Below are 12,929 nucleotides of genomic sequence, written 5' to 3'. Positions count from 1 at the left end.
AAGGAGCTGTTGGAGGGTGTGGGACATCTGAAGAGATTTGGGCAGAGACACCAAGGTTTCTGAGCTTTGAGATCCCAGATGTGAGGTGAGCTAGATGAGGTAGTACAAGTGCTGCCATCTCTAGGTGCCTAAAAGGGAGATGGGCAGGAGAGGAGAGTTTGGGGAGATCTTTGGAGGTTTCTTGGTCTTGCTCTTTGTTGCTGCAGCTCCCTGGAAGAGCAGAGACCAACTGCTGTGAGAAAAGGAAGGAGGTAGGAGGCAAGGACTTGTAGTGATAGGACAAGGGGTAAAAAAAAACTGGAAGAGGGGAGATTGAGGTGAGACATGAGGAGGAAATTCTTGGCTGTGAGGGTGGTGAGACCCTGGCCCAGGTTGCCCAGGGAAGCTGTGGCTGCCCCATCCCTGGCAGTGTTGAAGGGCAGGTTGGATGGGGCTTGGAGCAGCCTGGGCTGGTGGGAGGTGTCCCTGCCCATGCAGGGGGTTGAACTGGATGGTCTTTCAGGTCCCTTCCAAGCCAAACCAGTCTGTGAGTCTATAAAATGATCATGCACAATGCCTTGAAAAGTGTTCTTCCATTAATTTAAAAAGCCCTCAACTCCAGAGTGGGGCATCCAGGGTTAGTTTTTTGAAGTCTCTCTCATCCTGACTACATTTTCCAGCGTGTTAGGCTCCCACTGAGATGTTTCAGGCTGGGCTCAGAATAAAAACCAGCAATATTTAGCAGCCTTCCATGGAGATACCCAGTTTCCTGAGCATCATATAACCCCGGGGTGACAAGATGTTCCCACTCGGTGATGTCGTGCTGGGAACAGGACTCCTTTAGAGTGTCACCTTGGCCAACAGAAACCCAAGGAGCCTTCTGTTTGTCTCCGTTTGGTCTGCTTTTCCAGCCAAACATTTTGCAGCCTTGGGCTCAAGTTGTTGTCACTGTGCAATTAGGCTGATTGGAAAGATGATTACACTGAAGGCTCTTCTGAGGGTAATCATCACCCAGGTCTTTTCGGGCCATTCATCACAGACTACTTGCCAAACTGGTCGACCAAGTTATGCACAGGGGTTTCTTTGCAGTTGTTAAACGAGTGCACAGCAGCAGCAACTGCAGGGAAGTGAGAAAATGGGGGTTTGTTGGGGTGTTTTTTTGCTCCTCTGTCCAGAGGTCTGCTGTAGGTGGTGGTGGTTTGGTGTAGAAATTCAATATATAGATATAATCTTTGGTAATAATCCCTGGTAAACCTTCTCAGAAGGTTTATATAATCCCTTCCCCAAGCAAAAACCACCCTCAGGGAGTGTTGGTTGGATCTATGGGATGGTAGCCCCCCAAAAAAAGCCTTGGTCTTTGCCAGAAGAGCAGCTTGGAGCCCCAAACTCTTCTGCCACGGGCTTGGACTGCTCAAGCCCATCCCTGAAGGGCTGAAGAGGAGCTTGGTAGGACTTCACCAACCTCTGCAATTCTCCTCCTGCCAGACACGAGGGGGCAGAGCTGCTGGTTCTGGCAGAAGCAGGGACACAAAGCTGAGAAACAGGAGAAAACCCAGCAGGCACCTCCAATTTTCCACTGTGAATTCACAAATGTTGCCTCAACAGCCAAAACCATCTTTGGAATGGGAACAACATCCCTCTTTTTTTTTCCTTCCTTCTCCTTTTGATTGGGGGTTGGGGGTTAGGAAGGAGTCAATCTTTCATGTCACAACCAAGTGGTTTCCACAAGTGGGGAGAAGGAAGGAAATGAAGCTTGCCTGGGAGTGGTGGGAAGGCAGGTGGAGAAGGTGTGATGTGCTCTGGGTCCTCTTGGGTGGCCGTTTTGCCCCAGCAGGTATGGGATGAGTTTTCCTGCTCTGTTGAGTGGTTTGAAGGTTCTCAGGCAGGTGCTGCCTCAAGCAACAAGCTTGACTTGGCTGGTTTTACCTGTCAGGCTGTATCTGAAGTGTTCTTCTGCCCAACAGGTCGTCACGGGGATGGCTCCTTCTGGCCAGTGGACACCAACCTGATTGACAGGAGCAGTCTAAATGGTAAGTCCAGCCTCCAGCCAGCCACACTCCATCCTTAAGTGAAGTTCTGGAGATAACCTCCCACTTTTCTTCTCTTTCTTCCTCTCTCTTTCCTATCTCTCGTGGCTTTGAGGTCACCCAACGTGCCCACAGGTCACCCACTCCCTTTTTTTTGTAGGGGAAAATTCTTTCAGCTGTTGAAAATCCCACCATTGGGCAATTTATGAGGAACCATCTCTTGCTGGCAAGGGTTGTCAGGCCCTGGCCCAGGCTGCCCAGGGCAGGGCTGGAGTCCCCATCCCTGGAGGGGTTTCCAAGCCGTGTAGATGTGGTGCTGAGGGACATGGGGCAGGGGTGGCCTGGGCAGGGCTGGGGGAATGGTTGGACTGGATGATCTTCAAGGTCTTTTCCAACCAAACAATTCCATGATTCAAAACAGTCTGTTTGAACCAGAAATGTTGGCAAAAAGCAGGATGAGGTCACCAGATGTGCTGGTTTGGCTTTCTCAAAGCTGATCCCCAGACTCCCCATCAGATTTCCAGCTGGCACAGCACCCCCAAAGGTCTGATCACCCCACGAGATGCTGCAGGTAGATCTGAGGCCATGAGAATGCCCCCCCCAAAAAAAAGAAAACCCAACCCAACCAACCCAACCAGCTTAAAAACTATAAAATGCATCTCATGTTCTTAGATTCTTTTCCTCAGCCAAGACCAGGAGGGAATGTAAAACGTTGGTGCCTTCTCCTGTCCTGCTTTCCTGCAGGGAACACGACACTGGGTTAGGTTGTTTTTTTTCTCCTGCTCTTCAGACACCATAAAGGGAGGGGAAAAAAGGACTTTCTGGAAGTGAAGTGAGAAACAACTCGGAGAAAAGGGGCAAATTATGTCAAGAGGGTAATTAGTGAAGTAAAGGAAGGACATTGGGGGAGAAAACCAAGGAGAATCTGACCATTCAAGTGCATCTCTTGCTTCATACGACTGTTCTTCAGGAAGAAATGCTCCTTTTTCCTTCCACACTGAAGGCAAAATGTGCTCCCAGGCAAATATTGAAGTGTCCAGGTGGGAAGGTTGTGGGGCTGGTGTGAGGTGAGTTCCTCTCCTTAGGAAATCTTGGATGTGCTGGAGCTCTGCCTTCTGCATCCCACCACCCTGAAGACTCTTTGGGGTTGTTTTTTTGAAGGGCAAAGATCCTTTGTGCTTGGTGGGTTTGTCATCTCACAGGATTGTCTTAGAAGACAGAGCTGGAGGTGTCCCTGCCCGTGCAGGGGGGGTCAGAACCAGATGACCTTGAAGGCCCCTTCCAAACCAAACCATGCTATGATTCCCTCCCTAATGTTTGGGTGGGCGGCCATAACTTTGAACCTGAGGTTGCTCATCAGAGCAACCTCTGATGAGGTTGCTCATCAGAAGGTTGAGCCCTTAAACCTGCAAGAAAGGAAGCAGGACACGCTGGGAGAGGGGCTGCAGACCAGGCTGATCCAGGAGCTGTGGATTTGCCTGGGCAAGAGCATCAAATAAAACTCCATAGTCCCTGCCTTTCCGTGTCCAGCTGGTAACAGCAACAAGGAGCTGAGAGTTATGAACTTCCCCCAGCGGGTTGTTAACACCCAGAAGATGCAGAGAAGCTCCTGCTTCAATACTGCCTTGTTTTCTGTCCCACTGGGGTGCAGGGAGACATGGAGTTCAGCCCCTTCCTCGCACCCACCCGCACCTTCCACCTGCTTTCTCTGAGGGCTTCGTGCCCGGCCGGCCGGCGCGGTGGGTTCCTCCCGAGGAGGCAGGAGTGAGGACTCATCTCTGACCCACCCCCTTGGTTGTCTCTCTTCTTCCAGAGCCGCCCGTCGGGCAGATGCACCCTCCCCACGGCAGCGTCACGCCCCAGAAGAACGGCAACCTCCTGGTGGCCCTGGTGGTCACCGTGGGGGCCATCACGGCGGTGGTGGTGGCGGCGGTGGCCGTCGTCTGCACCCGGCGCTCCTCGGCGCAGCAGAGGAAGTAGGTGCCTCCTGAGGGGCTGGTGGGGAAGGGGAGAGGGTGCCCAGCTGCAAACCAGAGCTGGGACGAGGACATTTGGAGGTGGAGAGGTGGTGGCCTGGAGGCTGAGGAGCAGGTCTTGGGCTTGACCTGCTGGGCTGGCAGGCGTCGCTCCTGGCGGGCGGGTGGAGAAGGTCCCCGTCAGCTTCCGTGGTGCCTGGAGGAGAAGGGAGCCCAGGGAGGCCCAGCACTCTGCTGGTTCTCCTGCCCAGGAGCACCCTGAGGTGGGAAAGACCCTGAGATACCTGGAGGCGTGGATCAGGTGCCCCCTCAGCCTGCTCCTCTCCAGGCTGAGCAGCCCCAGCTCCCCCAGCCTGTCCCCATCAAGGAGATGCTCCAAATCCACACCCGGCATTGTCACCCTGCCCTGGACTCTCTGCAGCAGTTCCTGGCCCTCCTGAACTGGGGAGCCCAGAACTGGGCCCAGTTCTCCAGCTGTGGCCTCACCAGGGCAGAGCAGAGGGGCTAAGCCAAGCTGTGCCAGGCTGTGCCAGGCTGTGCCCAGCTGTGCCAAGCTGTGCCAGGCTGTGCCCAGCTGTGCCAACGTGTGCCAAGATGTGCCAAGTTGTGCCAGGCTGTGCCAACGTGTGCCAAGATATGCCAGGCTGTGCCAAGCTGTGCCAGGCTGTGCCAGGCTGTGTCAGGCTGTGCCAAGCTGTGCCAGGCTGTGCCAACCTGTGCCAACGTGTGCCAGGCTGTGCCAAGCTGTGCCAACGAGTGCCAAGCTGTGCCAGGCTGTGCCAAGCTGTGCCAACATGTGCCAAGATGTGCCAAGTTGTGCCAAGTTGTGCCAGGCTGTGCCAAGGTGTGCCAAGATATGCCAGGCTGTGTCAAGCTGTGCCAGGCTGTGCCAGGTTGTGCCAAGCTGTGCCAGGCTGTGCCAACCTGTGCCAGGTTGTGCCAAGCTGTGCCAGGCTGTGCCAAGCTGTGCTAGGCTGTGCCAACCTGTGCCAACGTGTGCCAGGCTATGCCAAGCTGTGCCAGGCTGTGCCAGGCTGTGCCAACGTGTGCCAGGCTGTGCCAGGCTGTGCCAAGCTATGCCAAGCTGTGCCAAGCTGTTCCAAGCTGTTCCAAGCTGTGCCAGGCTGTGCCAGGCGGTGCCAGGCAGGGCCAGGCAGTGCCAGGCAGGGGCAGTCTGTGCCCAGCGGTGCCAACGTGTGCCAACGTGTGCCAGGCTGTGCCAGGTTGTGCCAAGCTGTGCCAAGCTGTGCCAGGCTGTGCCAAGCTGTGCCAATGTGTGCCAGGCTGTGCCAACGTGTGCCGGGCTGTGCCAAACTATGCCAAGCTGTGCCAAGCTATGCCAAGCTGTGCCAACCTGTGCCAACGTGTGCCAAGCTGTGCCAGGCTGTGCCAAGCTATGCCAAGCTGTGCCAACCTGTGCCAGGCTGTGCCAACGTGTGCCAAGATATGCCAGGCTGTGTCAAGCTGTGCCAGGCTGTGCCAACCTGTGCCAGGCTGTGCCCAGCTGTGCCAGGCTGTGCCAGGCTGTGCCAGGCTGTGCCAGGCTGTGTCAGGCTGTGCCAGGCTGTGCCAACGTGTGCCAGGCTGTGCCAAGCTGTGCCAACGAGTGCCAAGCTGTGCCAGGCTGTGCCAAGCTGTGCCAGGCTGTGCCAACCTGTGCCAGGTTGTGCCAAGCTGTGCCAACCTGTGCCAGGTTGTGCCAAGCTGTGCCAGGCTGTGCCCAGCTGTGCCAAGCTGTGTCAGGCTGTGCTAGGCTGTGCCAGGTTGTGCCAACCTGTGCCAGGCTGTGCCCAGCTGTGCCAGGCTGTGCCAGGCTGTGCCAAGCTGTGCCAGGCTGTGCCAGGCTGTGCCAAGCTGTGCCAACGTGTGCCAGGCTGTGCCAACCTATGCCAAGCTGTGCCAGGCTGTGCCAACGTGTGCCAGGCTGTGCCAAGCTGTGCCAGGCTGTGCCAGGCGGTGCCAGGCAGGGCCAGGCAGTGCCAGGCAGGGGCAGTCTGTGCCCAGCGGTGCCAACGTGTGCCAGGCTGTGCCAAGCTGTGCCAACGTGTGCCAACGTGTGCCAGGCTGTGCCAGGTTGTGCCAAGCTGTGCCAAGCTGTGCCAGGCTGTGCCAAGCTATGCCAAGCTGTGCCAATGTGTGCCAGGCTGTGCCAACGTGTGCCGGGCTGTGCCAAACTATGCCAAGCTGTGCCAAGCTATGCCAAGCTGTGCCAACCTGTGCCAAGCTGTGCCAGGCTGTGCCAAGCTGTGCCAAGCTGTGCCAACCTGTGCCAACCTGTGCCAGGCTGTGCCAACGTGTGCCAAGATATGCCAGGCTGTGTCAAGCTGTGCCAGGCTGTGCCAACCTGTGCCAGGCTGTGCCCAGCTGTGCCAGGCTGTGCCAGGCTGTGCCAGGCTGTGCCAAGCTGTGCCAAGCTGTGCCAGGCTGTGCCAACCTGTGCCAGGCTGTGCCAGGCTGTGCCAAGCTGTGCCAAGCTGTGCCAACGTGTGCCAGGCTGTGCCAAGCTGTGCCAAGCTGTGCCAGGCTGTGCCAACCTGTGCCAGGTTGTGCCAGGTTGTGCCAAGCTGTGCCAAGCTGTGCCAGGCTGTGCCAAGCTATGCCAAGCTATGCCAACCTGTGCCAGGCTGTGCCAACGTGTGCCGGGCTGTGCCAAACTATGCCAAGCTGTGCCAAGCTATGCCAAGCTGTGCCAACCTGTGCCAACGTGTGCCAGGCTGTGCCAGGCTGTGCTAGGCTGTGCCAGGCTGTGCCAAGCTGTGCCAAGCTGTGTCAGGCTGTGCCAAGCTGTGCCAGGCTGTGCCCAGCTGTGCCAGGCTGTGCCAGGCTGTGCCAAGCTGTGCCAAGCTGTGTCAGGCTGTGCTAGGCTGTGCCAACCTGTGCCAACGTGTGCCAGGCTGTGCCAACCTATGCCAAGCTGTGCCAGGCTGTGCCAACGTGTGCCAGGCTGTGCCAAGCTGTGCCAAGCTGTGCCAGGCGGTGCCAGGCAGGGCCAGGCAGTGCCAGGCAGGGGCAGTCTGTGCCCAGCGGTGCCAACGTGTGCCAGGCTGTGCCAAGCTGTGCCAACGTGTGCCAACGTGTGCCAGGCTGTGCCAGGTTGTGCCAAGCTGTGCCAAGCTGTGCCAGGCTGTGCCAAGCTATGCCAAGCTGTGCCAATGTGTGCCAGGCTGTGCCAACGTGTGCCGGGCTGTGCCAAACTATGCCAAGCTGTGCCAAGCTATGCCAAGCTGTGCCAACCTGTGCCAAGCTGTGCCAGGCTGTGCCAAGCTATGCCAAGCTGTGCCAACCTGTGCCAACCTGTGCCAGGCTGTGCCAACGTGTGCCAAGATATGCCAGGCTGTGTCAAGCTGTGCCAGGCTGTGCCAACCTGTGCCAGGCTGTGCCCAGCTGTGCCAGGCTGTGCCAGGCTGTGCCAGGCTGTGCCAGGCTGTGTCAGGCTGTGCCAAGCTGTGCCAGGCTGTGCCAACCTGTGCCAACGTGTGCCAGGCTGTGCCAAGCTGTGCCAACGAGTGCCAGGCTGTGCCAGGCTGTGCCAAGCTGTGCCAAGCTGTGCCAGGCTGTGCCAACCTGTGCCAGGTTGTGCCAGGTTGTGCCAAGCTGTGCCAAGCTGTGCCAGGCTGTGCCAAGCTATGCCAAGCTATGCCAACCTGTGCCAGGCTGTGCCAACGTGTGCCGGGCTGTGCCAAACTATGCCAAGCTGTGCCAAGCTATGCCAAGCTGTGCCAACCTGTGCCAACGTGTGCCAGGCTGTGCCAGGCTGTGCTAGGCTGTGCCAGGCTGTGCCAAGCTGTGCCAAGCTGTGCCAGGCTGCGCCAAGCTGTGCCAACATGTGCCAACCGGTGCCAGGCAATGCCAAGCTGTGCCAGGCTGTGTCAGGCTGTGCCAAGCTGTGCCAACCTGTGCCAAGCTGTGCCAGGCTGTGCCAAGCTGTGCCAACGAGTGCCAAGCTGTGCCAGGCTGTGCCAAGCTGTGCCAACGTGTGCCAAGATGTGCCAAGTTGTGCCAAGCTGTGCCAACGTGTGCCAACCTGTGCCAGGCTGTGCCAACCTGTGCCAGGCTGTGCCAACCTGTGCCAGGTTGTGCCAGGTTGTGCCAAGCTGTGCCAGGCTGTGCCCAGCTGTGCCAAGCTGTGCCAGGCTGTGCTAGGCTGTGCCAACGTGTGCCAAGCTATGCCAAGCTGTGCCAGGCTGTGCCAGGCTGTGTCAACGTGTGCCAGGCTGTGCCAACGTGTGCTAGGCTGTGCCAAGCTGTGCCAAGCTGTTCCAAGCTGTGCTAAGCTGTGCCAGGCCGTGCCAGGCGGTGCCAGGCAGGGCCAAGCAGTGCCAGGCAGGGGCAGTCTGTGCCCAGCGGTGCCAACCTGTGCCAGGCTGTGCCAGGCTGTGCCAAGCTGTGTCAGGCTGTGCTAGGCTGTGCCAACCTGTGCCAACGTGTGCCAGGCTGTGCCAAGCTATGCCAAGCTGTGCCAGGCTGTGCCAGGCTGTGCCAACGTGTGCCAGGCTGTGCCAAGCTGTGCCAAGCTGTGCCAGGCTGTGCCAACGTGTGCCAGGCTGTGCCAAGCTGTGCCACGCTGTTCCAAGCTGTGCCAGGCCGTGCCAGGCGGTGCCAGGCAGGGCCAAGCAGTGCCAGGCAGGGGCAGTCTGTGCCCAGCTGTGCCAACCTGTGCCCAGCTGTGCCAGGTTGTGCCAAGCTGTGCCAAGCTGTGCCAGGCAGGGCCAACCTGTGCCCGGCTGTGCCAACCTGAGCCAGGCTGTGCCAGGCTGTGCCAACCTGTGCCATGCTGTGCCAAGCTGTGCCAACCTGTGCCAAAATGTACCAAGCTGTGCCAGGCAGGGCCAACCTGTGCCAAGCTGTTCCAGGCAGGGCCAATCTGTGCCTAGCTGTGCCAAACTGTACCAACCTATGCCAAGCTGTGCCAACCTGTGCCAGGCTGTGCCAACCTGTGCCAGGCTGTGCCAGGCTGTGCCAGGCAGGGCCAAGCTGTGCCCAGCTGTGCCAGGCAGGGCCGTGCCAGGCTGTGCCAGGCTGTGTGGCTGGCAGGGGGGGCAGGCTCAGCTCAGCCCTCTGGTTGAGCCTGTGGGGCTGGGGCAGCAGCTCATCCCGTACTTTGTCCTGGGCACTGAGACCTCGTGGAACGGGGGCACCGAGGGCAGTGGGCAGGACAGGAGCTTCCTCCTCTGCCATTCCCAAGAGAGATGGGATCTGGGGCAGCATTTCTTGCTGGCAAGGGTTGTCAGGCCCTGGCCCAGGCTGCCCAGGGCAGGGCTGGAGTCCCCATCCCTGGAGGGGTTTCCAAGCCCTGGAGATGTGGTGCTGAGGGACATGGGGCAGGGGTGGCCTGGGCAGGGCTGGGGGAATGGCTGGGCTGGATGATCCTAAAGGTCTTCTCCAACCCAAACAATTCTATGATTTCATGACCTATCCACAACTCAGCATTGAAAATTCAACCCCACAATCGGTGTTAATCAACCTTGGCAGAGGTTGGTGGTGGGAACGACTTGGGTTCCCAGCTGCCCAGAGAGCAGCACACAGAGAGTTTGGGTTCAGGTTTGGTTGGCAGCTGGTTCTGAGCTTAAACTCCCTGCTGAGCTAGGGAAGAAAAGGGCTGCACTGAGGGGAAGGGCCAAGGCTCCATGTGCCCTTCCCCAGAGCCAGAACTTGCAGGTGGTGGAACAACCTCCTCTGAGCCTTCAGGGGCTGGAAAGTCGTATTTCTTTAGTTAATTAAACCTTGGCTGAGAAAAGCACAATAAAACATTTTCTACCCAGCGAGCTGGCTCTGACCTGGGTGGCTTAGTTGGTGTTTTCTGCCACCTCAGGAAGAATAAACTATCAACTGTACAAAGCTTGGGACAGTTTGACACCTGTGAAAAACAGGGGAGAAAAATGTGAGTAAAGGTTTAGGGCTCCAGGAAAGCTGGGGAGGGGCTTGGGACAAGGGCAGGGAGGGAGAGGACAAGGGGGGGATGGATGAAAAGTGGAAGAGGGGAGATTGAGGTGAGACATGAGGAGGAAATTCTTGGGTGTGAGGGTGGTGAGAGCCTGGCCCAGGTTGCCCAGGGAAGCTGTGGCTGCCCCATCCCTGGCAGTGTTGAAGGGCAGGTTGGATGGGGCTTGGAGCAACCTGGGCTGGTGGGAGGTGTCCCTGCCCATGCAGGGGGGTTGGATCTAGGTGATCTTGAAGGTCCCTTCCAGTTCAAACGAGGCTGAGTTGTTAGAACCTCAGGTGTTTTCTCTGGGGTAACGTGGCTGCAGGGAGGGCAGGTGAAGAGGCCATGAAGAGTCATCTCCCCCAGGGGTGGTGGAAAATCATCCCGTGTGGGTTGTCAGGAGCTGTCTGGATGTGCTGGAGCCACTGCCCACGGGGTGTTGTGCTGGAAACTGTGAAAAGAGGCACCAAGAAAGACTTGATTTATTTTGCCCGTTGTCCTGCTGTCACTGTCCAAGCCTGCATGAGCATGATCTCTCTTTGAAGGGTAGAGCTGAGCTGGTTTTCTGTCCATCCTTAAGAAAACAGTGTCTATCACTCTGGTGTGCAAGCTGGATGCATCCCGTGTTGTCAGATAACTGGACAGCAGAAATGCTGCCATCCCAGAGCCATTTCTCAGTTCCAAAGCCCTTGTCTCCCCAATCCCTGCTCCACTTCTAAAGAGGGTCATGGATTCCCTTTGAATCCCACTCTGCATCCCAACAGGAATTCCCAAAGCTTCAGTTTCCATCCCTGCAGCTGAGGCTGGAAGCTGGTGTTGGTGCCATTATGACCACCTTTTCATGGGGATGATGTCCTTCTCTGCTGCAGCAAAGTTCTCCCCAGCCCCTGAGATAAGGGGGGGTGATGCCTTTTTCCAGAAGCTGCACCTCAATTTCTGCACTGAACAAAACAAAACACATTCCAGGGGAGGGTTTCTTTTCTTTTGGTGTTGCTGACCTTTGCTGATGCACTCCTAGCTGGGCTTCAATTTGCAGCTCAAGGGCTGCCAGAACATCAATAATTTGTGAGGAAAAAAAAAACCCCAACAACAGTGCCAACCAAGCCAGGTCGTTGTATTATGTATTTTTCAATGAAATCCTTGCAGTTCTGGAGGGAATCCAGTGGCACGTTCATGATAACCCCCTCTCTTGAGTTGTGTATCAAATGATTTGGGGGCTGAAGTTGCTCTGGCCTGGCTACAAGCCTGGAGAAATTAAGCCATTTCAATTCCAAGTGACAAAAAAGCTGCTGTCTCCCAAAGGGAAGAAAGTCTTTCCTTGTTTAGAACCAAAATTATGGCCTTTTTTTTTTTTTTTTGGGGGGGGGAGGAGGGTGCCAGAAAGACCAGCTTGGCCTTTTAACTTTGTACGTGAAGGTTTGAAGGAAAGTGCTCGTAAAGAGTCTTGGAGGTGTTAATCAGGATGGTCTTTGCAAGGAGATATTCAAGAGCTGCTTTTGTTCTGTGCTTTTTTATCCCTGTTCTTTGAAATAGTCTCATTTTTAAATTCCTAAGTTTGAGTCATTAGAAGACAGCAGACTAAACAAAGCAAGTCCTGACAACTACAGACCAAGGTTCTTCTTCCTTTTCGGGGATCAGTATAAATCTCTGTGCAGCCCCCACCCTCAAATCCACTGCCAAACACTCCAGAACACAGTTTTAAATCCATCTTTCAACCTTTGAGGAGCTTTTGGGCTTCCAGTCAAGGAACCTAAATCATTTCTGTCTTTTAGGGTGGCAGTTTGAGGCCTGGGATGTTTCTGCTCAAGGGGGTGGTGTTGCCCTTGGCTCCTGGGGATGAGACAGGGCTTTTTTTGTCATAAACATCCCAGTTTGGTGTGTATTTAAGGAATGCTCCAGGTGGTGCAGGCAGTCATGGAAGGTGTAAGATGTGTGTAGCTCAGCAGAAGTGGCCTCAGCAGTTTTCAGTGGTTGAAGAGGCTCCACAGGTGCTGCTCTTCCCAAAGCAAAACTGGGCCACTTCCCTCCTCTTCCAGGAAAAGTGGTTTCCCCCCCAGTTTCTACATCAACTGGTGCAAAAAGTGTCCCATCCTGCTGAGCCTCAGGCCCACCCCCTGGAGCAAGCTCCAGGGAGCACACCAAGAGAACTGCTGTCCTTGGAAGGACACAATCAGAGGGGTTCCTCAGAAAGACACCCACGAGGAGGTACCACCTTGACAGTTCTATGAGAGGGAAAAGTCTTCTCACCTGACAGTTTTGTTCTTCTAGGAAACGTGCAACCCACAGTGCTGGCAAGAGGAAAGGCAGCCAGAAGGACCTGAGGCCTCCAGATCTGTGGATCCACCACGAGGAGATGGAGATGAAGAACATCGAGAAACCAGCAGGCTCAGAGCCTGCAGGAAGGGACTCCCCAATGCAGGGTTGCCAGGACATCACCCCCGTGAGCCACAGCCAGTCAGAAACACAACTGGGCAGCAAGAGCACCCCCCAACCAGGTGAGGGCTCCAAGGGCAGGAGAGCTGGAAGGACCATAAAAATGAGTTCATTTTGCTTCTCGTTCCCTAACAGACAGTTGAGGAATCCTGGCTTTTCACTCACAATCAGTCTTTCAGTGCCCATGGATAGAAGACTTGGCATCTCAGTCCTCCAATTCAGAGAAGAGAGATTTTTTTTTGGGGGAAAAAAATAGTCTCTTCATGCAAATCTTTATTTTTTGCTTCTTTTTTAAGGACTACATGTTCGCTTGGGTACATCAGAGGTGAATGGTTGGAGTGGGTGTTATTAAACTTACCCACAAGGACAGTATTAAACTGATTTCATCCAGAGGTTGTGAAAATGGCAAATGTAGGAAATGCAAGGTTTGTGTGGAACAGGGGATGAAGAGAGGGAAATACAGCTTTTCTTTCCCTGCCACTCACTTCACTGAACATCCAGTTCCAAGCACATTTTCTTTCTGACAAGTAAATTCTCTGAAATCTTTGAATGCTTCAGGTGTGACTAGAACATCCATATTTCAAGACCTAA

General features: G+C 55.8%; 1 protein-coding gene across 1 annotated transcript in view; it reads left to right on the top strand.

Moving 5' to 3' along the window:
* DCC (DCC netrin 1 receptor) overlaps nucleotides 1-12,929 on the top strand; it is a 502,453-nt gene that overhangs the window by 463,896 nt on the left and 25,628 nt on the right. Inside the window, exons 22-24 of the mRNA XM_051642548.1 lie at nucleotides 1,944-2,009; nucleotides 3,820-3,982; nucleotides 12,174-12,400. Of these exons, the coding sequence (XP_051498508.1) occupies nucleotides 1,944-2,009; nucleotides 3,820-3,982; nucleotides 12,174-12,400 (456 nt within the window). The remainder of the gene's footprint in view (nucleotides 1-1,943; nucleotides 2,010-3,819; nucleotides 3,983-12,173; nucleotides 12,401-12,929) is intronic.

The sequence above is a fragment of the Apus apus genome, chromosome Z, assembly GCF_020740795.1.
Source record: "Apus apus isolate bApuApu2 chromosome Z, bApuApu2.pri.cur, whole genome shotgun sequence".
Taxonomy (NCBI): Eukaryota; Metazoa; Chordata; class Aves; order Apodiformes; family Apodidae; genus Apus; species Apus apus.
The sequence above is the reverse complement of the archived record's forward strand: the minus strand, read 5'-3'. Positions and strand labels throughout refer to the sequence as shown.